Source organism: Chrysemys picta, chromosome 7 (assembly GCF_011386835.1).
Source record: "Chrysemys picta bellii isolate R12L10 chromosome 7, ASM1138683v2, whole genome shotgun sequence".
In the NCBI taxonomy this organism is placed as follows: domain Eukaryota; kingdom Metazoa; phylum Chordata; order Testudines; family Emydidae; genus Chrysemys; species Chrysemys picta.
The window spans coordinates 116,947,946-116,960,887 of NC_088797.1; the positions used below are offsets into that span (position 1 = coordinate 116,947,946).

General features: G+C 45.8%; 1 protein-coding gene across 1 annotated transcript in view; it reads left to right on the top strand.

The window, feature by feature from the left end:
* The window catches only part of ABLIM1 (actin binding LIM protein 1), a 314,331-nt gene extending 305,618 nt beyond the window's left edge, over positions 1 to 8,713 (top strand). Inside the window, exon 25 of the mRNA XM_024103584.3 lies at positions 1,353 to 8,713. Within this exon, the coding sequence (XP_023959352.2) occupies positions 1,353 to 1,466 (114 nt within the window). The 3' untranslated portion in view covers positions 1,467 to 8,713. The remainder of the gene's footprint in view (positions 1 to 1,352) is intronic.
* The last annotated feature ends 4,229 nt before the right edge of the window (positions 8,714 to 12,942 follow it).

Below are 12,942 nucleotides of genomic sequence, written 5' to 3' on the forward strand. Positions count from 1 at the left end.
GATGAGAAGGCAGATATTGGTAAATCGTTATCCAATAATCATAGGAACATGAGATCAGGTCCAGTATCACATCTCTGACAGTGGCCAGTTCTAGATGCCATAGGTGCTGGAACTAGGGGTGCTGCTGCACCTCCCTGGCTTGAAGTGGTTTCCACCATATACAGGGCTTACCATTTGGTTCATTAGCTCTCCGCACCCCCACTATACAAATTGTTCCAGCCCCCCTGCCAGATGCTACGGAGGAGCCAGGGACTCCAGAGTGCCCTGTTATGGAATAACCTGCCCACAGCAGAAGTTTCTTCCCAGCTGCCATTCGTTAGTGTCTGGCTTATGTCTAGAAGCATGAGGTTTATGTCTCTACTTCCACATAAAAAATTGTTCATGAATGTGGGTTAAGGTGACTTGGGCAGTTGTGTGATGTTCTGACTGCTTGTGGTTCTAAACCCGGTTTCTTTGAAGGGGGCCACCAATATCCAGACAGCATTGTGGTCATTTCGATATGTTTTTAAAGGAATGGATCTGTGAGCTATAGGTGTAAATCCTGCCCTGTGTTTTGATCGTGCACCAGGGACAGCTTCATCCCCCCACCCAGCATATTCTAAGCAGCAGCTGAGGAAGAAACCTGTGTAGAGTCTGAGACAGCACTATGAGGGGGGTGTGGCCAGTGCAGGTGCTGGTGCACCACAGCCTTTAGGGAGCGTGGTTTGCTGGAGAGATGGCTTGGTCAAACCTTTCCTTCCCTAGCACGTGTGCTGCATGCTGCTGCACATGCTAGCTGGCCCAGTGTATTGCCAGGAAGGGCGTCCTTCTGAAAATTTCCCCTTTAATCGCTCTGTCTGTTTTCCCCCTCTTAAAATGGAAACAATAATACCTATGTCGCAAGTGAGCTGAGAAGTCTAATTAATGGGGACACAGGAAACCCAGTGGATAGAGCACTGGACTGGGATTCAGGAGACCTGAATTCAATTCCGGGCTCTGCCGCTGGCTGGCTGGGATGATAGGCATGTCACGTTACTTCTCTGTGCCTCAGTTTCCCCAGCTGTGCAATGGGGATGATACTTGTAAAGTGGTTGGGGGACCTACTGATGAAAATCACTATATAAGATGTGTAGGTATTATTATGAATTCATTTGTGGTGGCTAAGCACCTTGAGAACTTTGTTAGCATTATTTCAGTGTGTGTCCCTGGACCTTTAATCAAGCCCCTAAAACTAGCACTGGAGCTGTTTGCCAACTTACCCTAGCTCCCTGAGACTACTGATGTGCTTTGGAATGAAATCTTTAATGCGCCCATTCTCCACTGGCATCTCCATGGTTGTGACTGACTGACTGTGCTTTTCTCCCTTTCTCCAGCGTCACTTAGCACCGGAAGTTTTTCAAGAAATATTTGGCATGACAATACAAGAGTTCGACAAGTTACCTCTTTGGAGACGCAACGACATGAAGAAGAAAGCAAAACTCTTTTAATTCACTCTACATTTATAGCCCTTTAAACAAAACAAAACAAATTGCATAAGATATTGTATGATAAAGTCCATATTCTCTTTGGAGAGCAACTTACTCATCCACCAAAAAGGGAAAATCTGACAAAGGCACCTGTATTCATAGCAATTGGGCCAACATGAACATTTGCCAATGGGGTAAAAATTTCTATGTTCAGAAACTTGATGGCAATTTTCACATGTGTAAACTTTTTACATGTCGTATACATGATAGGAAGCGGTTCTTTTCTTCTCCCTCAATAATATTCCCTTTAATTTTTGTCCAGAATATGACGGACTTTATTGCTAGAGCCAGGAAGTGCGCTTAGGATGCCTAGTAGAATGAAAGAATTGTAATCACTTCAAGAAATGAATATATATACATATATTCTGTAGTATACCCATATGGTAAAATTAATCCTTTTTGCACACCATTTCTTAACTGGCACTGTTTTAAAACAGCATATTCTTTCTGTTATGAAAGAATGAGGCAGGCAGTTTGCTCTGTTCTGCTGCATACCAACCAAATTATTGGAAAACAAATTCCCTGCTTGTACTTGTACTACATATATGCTAGGATATCAATAGTGAATTGCTGTGTATGTTTTCAGATCTTCCCTCCTCCATACTTTCTGCTTTAATTAACATGGCCTGGGCTTTACTAGTCCTTTAAGTAAAGGGAATGGTGTAGGAGTGGCAGTTTTCTTGTTGTTTAGTCTGGGGATTTAGGGAGGGTGGTGGGTGGAGGAAATGAAAGGGTTAAAAGGAAATTCTTCTCAAGTGTGCTCTGGTGCACACCCACAGACTTTGGGCCAAATTCCCTGCTACCACAAAATGGCTAAGCTGCACTGAGTTGCACCAGCAGAGAATTTTTTTCTGTGTGAGCAGACATGCGATTTAACCCCTCTTGGCAGGGGAAGGGAAGTTTCTATGTGAAATAGTCCTATCTTGCACCATGTTCTCCCAGTATAGGCTCATTGGTTACATCACTGTTGCAGCCATTGACGATACTGCACAGTGTATCAAGCTGAGCACTTCTTTATTGTTTGTTGTTTGTTAACGTTTTCACTCATGCTTTGAAAAGAGGGTTTGGAATTTCTTTGATGCTACAAAGATGCACCCTTGGTATTTTTTTTGTTTTGTTTTGTGTTTTTCCTTTGTGCCTGGCACACTTTATAGGGTGCAGGAAATCATGCAGGATAGTTTTTTGAATCGAGTTATGCTTATTATTGTTTGCAATCTTTTCCCACTGTGCTCCAGAGTGTGAAGATTGCCTGTATATAACTTCACTGCTTGGAGGCCAGGTTGTGTTCACACAAGGACGCGAGGAACACATGACCTTCCCTGAATGAATGCTTAGCTGCTGAAAGGTCAGCGTCTTCTCTACATTGGTGCTGAACTGCCAGTGTATCCCTCTCTTTTATGAGTGCGCTAGTCTACAGAGGGATGTCAAGATTTTCCTTTTAGATTTGATAGTCCTCATGGGAGACACCAGAGCCTTTTGTGTTTTCCATTACTGAGGACTAACACATAGACATCAGGAGGAGGAGGTGGTTAGGTCTGTTAGGTCATGTAGGAGATTTGAGATTCTGGATCATTGCCTTGAGTTCTGCACTTCTGCTCCAGTAGGACTGCATGTTGTCCTATAACTAATCTTCTCAATGTGCAGAATTAACCAAATCCTGCTTTCTAGTTGCAGTCCCAGAGAGGCGTGATCCAACAGAACCAGTGCTGTTCCACTGAAGAGATCTGGGCAGAGGGTTTAGTATTTGGGGGACCCGTCTAGGGGGGTCCATACCGCTTGCATGCTAGAGAGCACAGCCAGGGGAAAGGGATAGTGCAGACCAGGGGATGAGCTGGTGGAGGTGCTACCATGCAGCGCCATCAGCCATTACCCCTATGGAACAAGAGCACAGAAGTTCTCAGTGACCAGCATAACACTGGTCCAAATGAATCCCTGGGGGTAATTCCAGTGACTTCAGTGGGGTTACAGCAAGGATCAGTTCAGCATGTTGTTTTATTTCATGTTCCAGTACAAGCATAATAAACATTTCCAGATTACTGTTGACAAGTAAATGGGAGTGGAATAGCTGAAATGAGATGCAAATCCGGGTTACCAATGAAACCAAACACAGCATACTGAAGAGGCAAACATCTTATGATTGGGGAATTTGGTAGGGTTGGAACTTACTGAAATTTGCTGTTTGTTTCTTGCAGATTATGCCTCAATTTCAAGCTGGATATTTTGGGTATCAGTTTTTAAAAAAAATTCTGAAATTCTTTAGGCCCCAACCCTGCAGATGACTCCACACAAACATAGTGTGACAGATGCTGGTGAGCAGTGATTTGGAGGGTCGGCCTTAGTCTTTTTCCCAGTTCTAATTTTCAGTTCAAAGGATGTTCTCCTGCATAGCACAGGAAAAGCTGCAAGCTGGCAGACCACATTGTTCCCTCCATCTGTAGATTTATTATCAAACATCTCCACAGCCGACGAGATGTTTGATAATACATTATCCAACGGAAAAGTTGAAAAACAGCAAAGTTTGAATTTCAAAATATCTGATCTGGTTATTTTCAGTGCTTTATTTTCAAAAACCCAAGCTATGAAAAATGATTGCAGGTTAGATTGTATCTATTTCTAACCAGTTCCGACCTATTGTCACTATCCCTGCTTAGAAAGAAATGAAAGAGAAGCCAATTTAGATGCCCCCGACATCTTAGTCTGCACACGTCTTTAGGATTTTGCTATGTAGAAGCTGGTGTCATTGTCCTTTACAATCATAGGTTTCTCCATTACTAAGAAATACATGAGGACATTCAGGAAAGTTAAGATGACTCAAATAAATGTGTGAAGTTAAAGCACATTAATTACAAAGGATTACACCCCTGTGTAAATGCTGTCATTCACAGGGCCGGCTCTAGGCACCAGCGAAGGAAGCAGGTGCTTGGGGTGGCCAATAGAAAGCGGCGGCACGTCTGGGTCTTCGGCGGCAATTCGGCGGCAGGTCCCTCAGTCCCTCTCTTCCTCGTTGAGCTGCCACCGAAGAGGAAGAGAGGGAGTGAAGGACCCGCCATTGAATTGCCGCCAAAGAATGAAGCGGCGCAATTAAGCTGCTGCCGAAGTGTCGCCGATCGGCTTCTTTTTTTTTTTTCCTTCGCCGCTTGGGGCCGCAAAAAAGCTGGAGCCGGCCCTGGTCATTCAGGACAAAAGTGATGTTAGTTCACTGTAGCAAATTCTCTGCTACTGTGAACCAATGCTGCTTTACCTCACAACTTTAGTTATTTCATCTTAACTTTCCTGAGTGTCCCCATATACACAAACCTTAGGAGATCCCATGTCTTTAAGGCTCACTGCTGCAGCCCTGGGGCCTGTTTTCTCCAGTGAGCAGCTAGTAATTCTCACCACAAGTTTTTCTACCTTCCCATCAGCCTGAGAAGGCAAGTAGCAGCCTCATAAACAGAGACATAGCCCCAGGGAGAGGCTCCTTAGTCAGTTGGTGAATCATTTCCTAGCACCACTCCCATATTCTGTTGTTTTGGGGCATATCTTCAAGATGTAGGTAAATTCCCCCTCCTTCTTCAACGTTCCCTGAAGATATGGTGCTGTTCATGTAGGTTCCCATTTGCAGATACAAATGCATATTTGGAGCACGCTGTTACCTGATTGCTGATGTGTGCGCATATTCTGAGTGTACTGGTGCGTTGCCATGATTGGCCTGAGTGTAAATCCGTGCAGAATTTGGCCATAGGCACTTCTTTTTGAAAATGCCGCCCATTACTTATTGCCTTTCATTCAGATCTGCAGCACCCATACCAGCAGTGATGAGATTGCTAAGGAATGCTGGGTGTAGCTTAGCAATATTCGTCAGTGTAGTTGGGATCAAGTAATTTGACTTACCGTTTTTGTCCCCTCTCCTGTCAACTAAGGGCTGGTCTACGCTGGGGGGGAGGAGGATCGATCCAAGATACGCAACTTCAGCTACGCGAATAGCGTAGGTGAAGTCAAAATATCTTGGATCAAATTACCTGGGGTCCAGACGGCGCGGGATCGACGGCCGCGGCTCCCCCGTCGACTGCGCTGCCGCCACTCGCTCTGATGGAGTTCCGGAGTAGACGGTGAGCGTGTTCGGGGATCGATATATCGCATCTTAACGAGACGCGATATATCGATCCCGGATAAATCAATTGCTACCCGCCGATACGGCGGGTAGTGAAGACGTACCCTAAGAGACAGAAAAAAGCCATGAGAATTTTTATATAAACTAGAAAGAAGCAAGAAGGAAGACTTGGCCAGTCCAATGTCCTTGCACTATATTGTAAGTGAACTCATTTCAGGCTTGAAAATTGGAATGATAGTGCATTTATCTTAATACGTGCATTGTGTCTTCTCTGCAGATTAAGCCAGTAGCTGGAAGGATAGATTTGGAAGTTTTTAGGCTTGTCTAACACTTTCAGCTTCCCAGTGAAACATGAAACCATTTTTTTTCCTTTCAAAACTTCTTTGAGGAGCTTCATTATATTATTTTGTCTTCCTTAATGGATAACTTCATGCTGCTGTTATTTAAAACAGATTGGAGCGCTGTTAAGAGTTTGAAAAGATTGTCTAACAACAATGCACATTTGTTCTCAGTTTCTGGTTAGTAACTGCTCCTTAAATTTGCTTTGTGGTGACCTGTAAACTCAGATCAGCTGCCGTATGTGGTGAAAAGAGTCAGGCTGGAAAAGTGATGAGAGGGTTATTGGTCTTACAAGATGCACGACTTAATTTTGTGATTCTGATAACTTCCTGGTGTTTCCTGTCACTGAACTGTCTTTTCTTTGACATTTGCCTATTTTAAAGTTTGACTTACTCTGATCCTGAAGGTTTTGCCATCCTTTCCCCATTCAAAGGCACACCTTGGAAAGTCTTCTTCGCCCAGATGGTCCAAAAGTCCTAACATCTGGGGAGAGTCACTAAGTCTCTTTGGAAAGATTTGTTAAGCTTGAATTAGCCACCAGCCTTTGAAGCCAAATCCCTTTGATAAGTAGTTGCCTCTCTCGAGATGTTTATGCTGTGGCCAGTTTTAAAATTCAAATTAATCTTTACAAAGAGAGAATTCTTTTGTTCTTTTATAAATATGGCAGGGATGCCTTGAGGCGGGGAGTGGGTCTGGCTCAGCTAGGGTCCTCCAGGGCTCCTCAGAGGTGAGTTTAAAGTACTTAAGAGGAAATAATTGCAGATCAGCCAAGTGCTGCTCACTCTCAAAGCCCCTTGAAGTCACTGGAGTCATGGACACATGTAAATCTGGAGTAACAGGTGTAAATCAGGAGTAAGTCTACTGAAGTCAATGGAAATAAGCTGGTGTAAAAGGTGACCGCAGAATCAGCCCACAGAAAGAGAAGAGCGCACTCAGCACTGCCAATGCTGTATCCCAAAGACCTAATACTGAGCGGGCCTGAGCACCTGTAGCCCCCATCAACTTCAATGGAAGTTGGGAGAACTCAGCCCTTGGAAGGGCTGGACCTTGGGATGGAGGATATGTAATGAATGAAAAACCTCCTCTTTCTCTCCATCCCTTTCCCCTCTACGATATCTATTCACACCCTTTCAGGAGTCAATGTATGGGGAGCGGCGGTTTGGTTTTTGTTTTGCTATGACACTCCACATGTTGGACGCTATTTTATATCCACTGAAAAGAACAGTCACAAGAAGATTCACCACCCACCCCATTGCAGGGAACAAGCAAAGCACCCAACCTGTCCTGGAGCCATGGTCATCTCTGTCCACTGCACACACTTGGGTCTTGATTCTGCAGTCAGCGCTCACTGGAGCAGCCCCAGTGCCACTGCACTGTTCACCCACTCAGACTTTGTGGGACTGTTCAGGCAAACAAGGGCAGCAGGATTCTTAGTGCAGACACATACCGGGGAGGGCTGTTTAGACCTGGGGTATGGTCTTACGCTATTGCAATGTAATGAGGAGCATAGAAAGTGCTACTGAGCTCTGTGATGCGAGAACAATGTGCCTTTCTCCTTTGGTATGAAAACACCGCCAGTGGTTGGCTACAAGACCCACAGTGGGTGGCAGCTGGTGTGGATTTTGTCTTGTGATTCCCTCCCCCATCTTTTGTGTCCCATTTAAATGATAAGAAGACCAGTGTCGTGCACAGATTTGGACGTTCCAGTTGAAGGCCCCCCTTGTCAGGCATCATCTCTGACGCCAATAAGCATATTCATTTACATGTAAGCACCAGTTCAGGAAGTGGGGCGGGGGGAATAATTGGCCATCAGTGTTGTTTCCATGAATTACTTCATTTCCCAAAGGGCTTCTAACAAGGAAATGCATTTATGTTAATTACTTCCTCAAAATGTTCATCCACAGGAGAGAATATTGATCCTGCATGCTTTGTGATCGTTGTTTTCTGAGATGAAGCGGCCCTTACATTTTGCTCTGGAGGCAAATAGGTGTTTCAGCTGCACAATCTTGCAGAATGTTCATGGTTTGTGTATCAAACACCGCACTTTGGGCCAGATTTTCAAATGTATTTAGGTGCCTAATTCCTAAAGATGCAGAGAGGAATTGAAAGTCACTGGGAGGTAGGTGCCTATATGCATCTTTTGGACCTGATCCAAAACCCATTGAAATCAATGGAAAGACTCCCATTGACTTCAACCTCCTTTGGATCAGGCCCTTCCTCAGCTGGCTAGGCCAGAAAAATATCTATCCCAGAAGCCATTTCTTCCCATAGTAATGGGCTTTTTGTATCATTAATGAAACTGTTCTGTGCAAGCAGAGTGACTGTGTGTGAGTTACTAACAACCCTGGCAGTAAGGGGGCCTTATAGATGGTTGGGGTTTAAGTTTTGGGACATAAAACTAACTTTAAAAAGAGATTTTGTTTTAAGTTGATAGGTTTTAGCGATGGGTTGTTTTGGGTTAGGTTTCATTATGTTTTCTCCCCTCCCTTCAGAAACCTGACAAACCAGCCTTTTTTGAAAGATTCCCTTTCTTTTTCAATGGTTTGCGGTATAGCTCTATTTCCGAGTCTTTCTGTAAAAGTGAATTGATGTCTGTACAGTACGTCCTCTTGTTTGCGAAATGAGAAGTTGACCTAGGTTGCTGTTCTGTACAATTACTGATCTTCTCCACTTTCATATTGCAAGCAACACATATTGCACTCCTATGCCACTATAATCTGCATCACTGTTGTACTCAAATCAAGTCAACGAATAAAGTTTTGTGCTTTATTCTTAAGGGGTGGATGCAAACTGTTTCATTCCTTTTTATTTATTTTTTCATATTCAGGGGTTTTTAATAAAATCTTTTTATAAATCAGGATGTTTACTAAGAACAACAAAAAAACCCCTCATAGAGCTGAACAGATGGAGGCAGATGAGTTGCAATGGATATTTACTAGCAGTACAGTACTCATGGTTTCCCATAAGAAAGTCACTCTGAAAATCTATATATAAATATACATACACACACACACACTCAACCACATGACTAGTGGTAATTCAGCACAGTTACTTTATGGTTCAAAAGCATACTAGTAACTGTCACAGCAGACAGAAAGGTAAGACTGTTTTATTGACTGGGTATCTAAATTACCCCATTTTTTTCCTTGCAGCAAGATTGCTCAAACTTGCATGCTAAGTGATTCAGCAAGGTTCTTCAACCCATGACTTATTTAAGTCAGTGGGATTTCTCGTGTGCTTAAATACCTCCCCGAATGGGGGTCTTTTCCATCCAGCTCAACCTCCCATCTATGAATAGGATACAGAAGATGAAGAAGCCATTCTTGGAAATAAGCAATAGACACCCTGTGATGAGCAGAGCCGTCCTGTTTAGCTTCCTACAAATGCATTAAACAGCCACAACTCCACCTGACTTCAATGGCAGTTGGGGGCACTCAGCACACCAGGGGGGTTCTCAGCACCTCCCACCCTGCTCCCAGAAGAGAAATGCTTCAGAAGAAAGCAGACTCTTTTGGCTTGGAAGTACCATGTGAAGCTGCCAAGACTGTCTTTGCTTTAGTGCAAACAAAATCTACATGCAACTGTACTTTTCATTCTGTGCCGCTCTGGGTCTCATACTCGACCCACCCCTGGTATAGCCACACTGAACTGATCTGAGCCTCCTGCGGTCCCTGGGCACAACAGGCAGGGCAGCCAAAATGGGAGTGTCATTATGTCTCTGCTCACAGGTGCCGACTCTGTGGGGGCTCTGGGGCTGGAGCACCCATGGGGAAAAATTAGTGGATGCTCTGCACCCACCGGCAGCCAAGCTCCCCCCGCTCCCCCCATTTCTCCCCTGAGTGCGCCACGTACCCACTCCTCCGCCTACCTCCCAGCATTTCCCGCCTGCCGCTGCCAAACAGCTGTTTGCAAGCTCCAGGGGCGGCGGGGGGGGGGGGGGGAGCGGGAACATGGCGTGCTCAGGGGAGGAGGCGGGGAAGAGGCAGGGGTGGGGATTTGAGGAAAAGGTGGGGCAGGAAGGGGAAGGGGTGGAGTGGAGTGGGGGCGTCAAGCACCCACGGAAAAGAGGGGAAGTCAGTGCCTACGTCTCTGCTGTTGCTATTTGAGGTCGAGTCCTTAGCCAGAATAGCTGGACTGGATGCATGGGGGTAGGGAAAAATCCCTCTTCTGGAGTGACTGTGGATAGCAGCCCTTAGCCCCAGTGTCCCCTCTAGGGGGAGAGGGCAGGGGAACTGATGTAGCAGCAATTCTCCAGCCTTCCTTCTACAGATTGGCACACAGGAAGTCAGGGCTGTGCAGGTGGTACAAGCCCTGCTGTAGTGTCCCCCAAATCCTGTTTCCCTCTTCCCTCCCCCCCCCCATCACTTTTGCTGCCAGGGGACTCTCCACAGCCACAGGGCGGGGGCAGAGTTTGCCCATTTGTGGTGACGAGATGTCCTGATTTTATAGGTACAGTCCCGATTTTGGGGTCTTTTTCTTATATAGGCTCCTATTACCCCACACCCTCTGTCCCGATTTTTCACATTTGCTGTCTGGTCACCCTATGCTCATTAGAGTTTTATTCCAGCATGCCTTGCTACATGTGTGTAAGGCCTGAATTCCTGAGGTCCTGAGCCCCCACCCCAGTTTTTTCCATTGATGAATCAGGCCTTTTATGAATCAAGCTCAAATGCAAAACTAGTATTCACAGCCTGGAGACGGTGCTGAATGAACCAGCAGGAGCAGCTCCTTGGAATCCATGTTATCAACACTGGAGCTTGCAGAAAGGAGGGAGCCTTTTTGTGGTGGAATCCCCAACCGCAGAGGGTGGGGGCTGTCATGCCACCTGGACTATTTTGATGGCCTATCTGAGTGGATTAAATTTTCAATGTAGGGGGGGCAACAAGAAATGAGTTCATTTTTTTGTTGAGTCCTGGAAATGGCACATAGTGAAAAGATTCAGGGACTGAGTCAGCAAGGTGCTTAAGCACATTGTTGTTATTGTAGTTTGTACTGTGGTAGCTTCTGTGAGACCTACTCATGGATCAGGACCCCTCTGTGCTAGGTGCTGTACAAACTGAACAAAGACAGTCCCCGCTCCAAAGAGCTTACAATCGAAGTATGAGCCCTGACTTCAGTAGGGCTGCAAATATGTGCAAGTACCTTGCTGATCTAGAACCTACGTGTTTCTCTTTGTATTTTCCATTTTGCAGTTATTTCCTGTCCAGCCCTCAGCTGTGACAATGCAACTTAGACGATCAGAAATAAGCTGCCCGGTTACTTAATAATCTACATTTTCCCCTCCCATTTTAAGGACCAACCTCTTGTGTGGAAACCTCAACCTGGAGCAGTACCTGCTGTGCTGGTCAGTTGGGATATATGCTACTGGGGCATTCACAAGAGAAGGTCCAAGTCCAACAAGGGCCTGCTGTAGGTATATGAAAGAACATATTTTAGCAACCACAAGCCACACCCCCTCATGACCTATTGTAGTGAGAGTATCAGCGGGCTAGCTGTTCCTCTCTTGAAGGATAACAAGGTGTGAGTGATAGGCGGGGCAGGGCTATAGCCAAGAAGCTTGCCAACTGCCCTCAAAGTGTTAAGCAGCACACTCTGGCTTTAACATGAGACAAATGGTAAATTAGAGGAGGGCAGCGTGGCTCCCTCAGAGACAAATCCAGGACTGGGGCTTGGTGCTGGAGTTGCCATGGCATCACCTTCCTCATGGGTGGGGAGAGGCTTGGGGGGAGCTACTTCATGTGTAAGCTGTCCCACTCTGACTCTATAGCCCTGCAGGGAAGAGGAGCTGTTCTGTTGGTTCCCCTTTCTCCAGGCAGCATGGCACCAGAAAGGGTTTTCCCCCGCAGCAGCACAGGGGCAGCTCCAAGCTCCGTCACCTCCCATCTAGACTTCTGCAGAGAAATCCTTAGGGAGTGCCAGGGCTTGGTGCGGTGGAGACTGGCCCGTTCCCTGCCCACCCCTGAACATTGAGGTGGTCGATGATCAGTGCTTAGGGAGCACGCAAGAGACTGGCTTTGTTCTAGGCCCGGGTCCAACTGGCTTTACAAAACAACCAGAGTTTCACAGGGCCCTGCCCAGACTCACTGGTTGGGAAACTCAGCCATTAAAGTCACTGTCTCCAAATACCACAGCATCCACACAGCGCAAGGGAGGAGGAAAAGTCCATGATCCGAGCATCCACGCCACATGCAAATTCTGGGCGGATGCTCTGGCCTAGATTAACAGCCAGTGGCACAAGGCTATTCAAAGGGCACCCCTTGCACTAGTGAGTTCTGATGGAGGGGGAAGTGGGATTCACCTGCCAGCTTTCATGTCTGATCAGGGCTCCATAGGTACCCCACCAGCAGAGCCTACCACAGCCTGCCCAGATCCATCTGCTTGTTGGGCTGCCCCAGCTGGCTAAAAGCCCCCTATTGAGTGGGAGGTTGCAGGCTTGTGCTTCTTCTATGAGCGGGCCACTGGAGGCTGGGCCCAGCACGACATAAGGAGAGATCTAGGTGAGCTTCTATGGTGTAATACAGAGTGGTGTATATTCCCGTGGGACTATCCATAGCAGCTGGGGACATGAATATCTCCACATGCTACGAGGCATGGCATTTGGATGCTCATTAATTCCATGTATGTATCTATTCCATGTGTTACGAATGGATTTTTAGTCCCTCATCATTTAAATACACAGAGACACAAACAAACAAAAATGTTAAATCCAGTCTTTCCCCCCACCTCCCCCTACTAAAATAATCTTGGATTGCTAACCCTTGAGTAATGGCTGTGGAATGCACTACATCTTACAGCCCAGCAAGGCATCTGGCTATGAAACTCTTCATAGCATGTTAAAAATACCACTATAAATAGATAAGATCAAAATGAGTCAAATGTCAGTGCTAATTTGCTGTCACTCTTGAGACCACTTCCTCCTGCAAGAACTAACATCACAAATAAGTTTCTCTGGACAGCAAAAAACAAAAAAACCCACTAATCCCCCATCAAAAAACTCTTGAAACA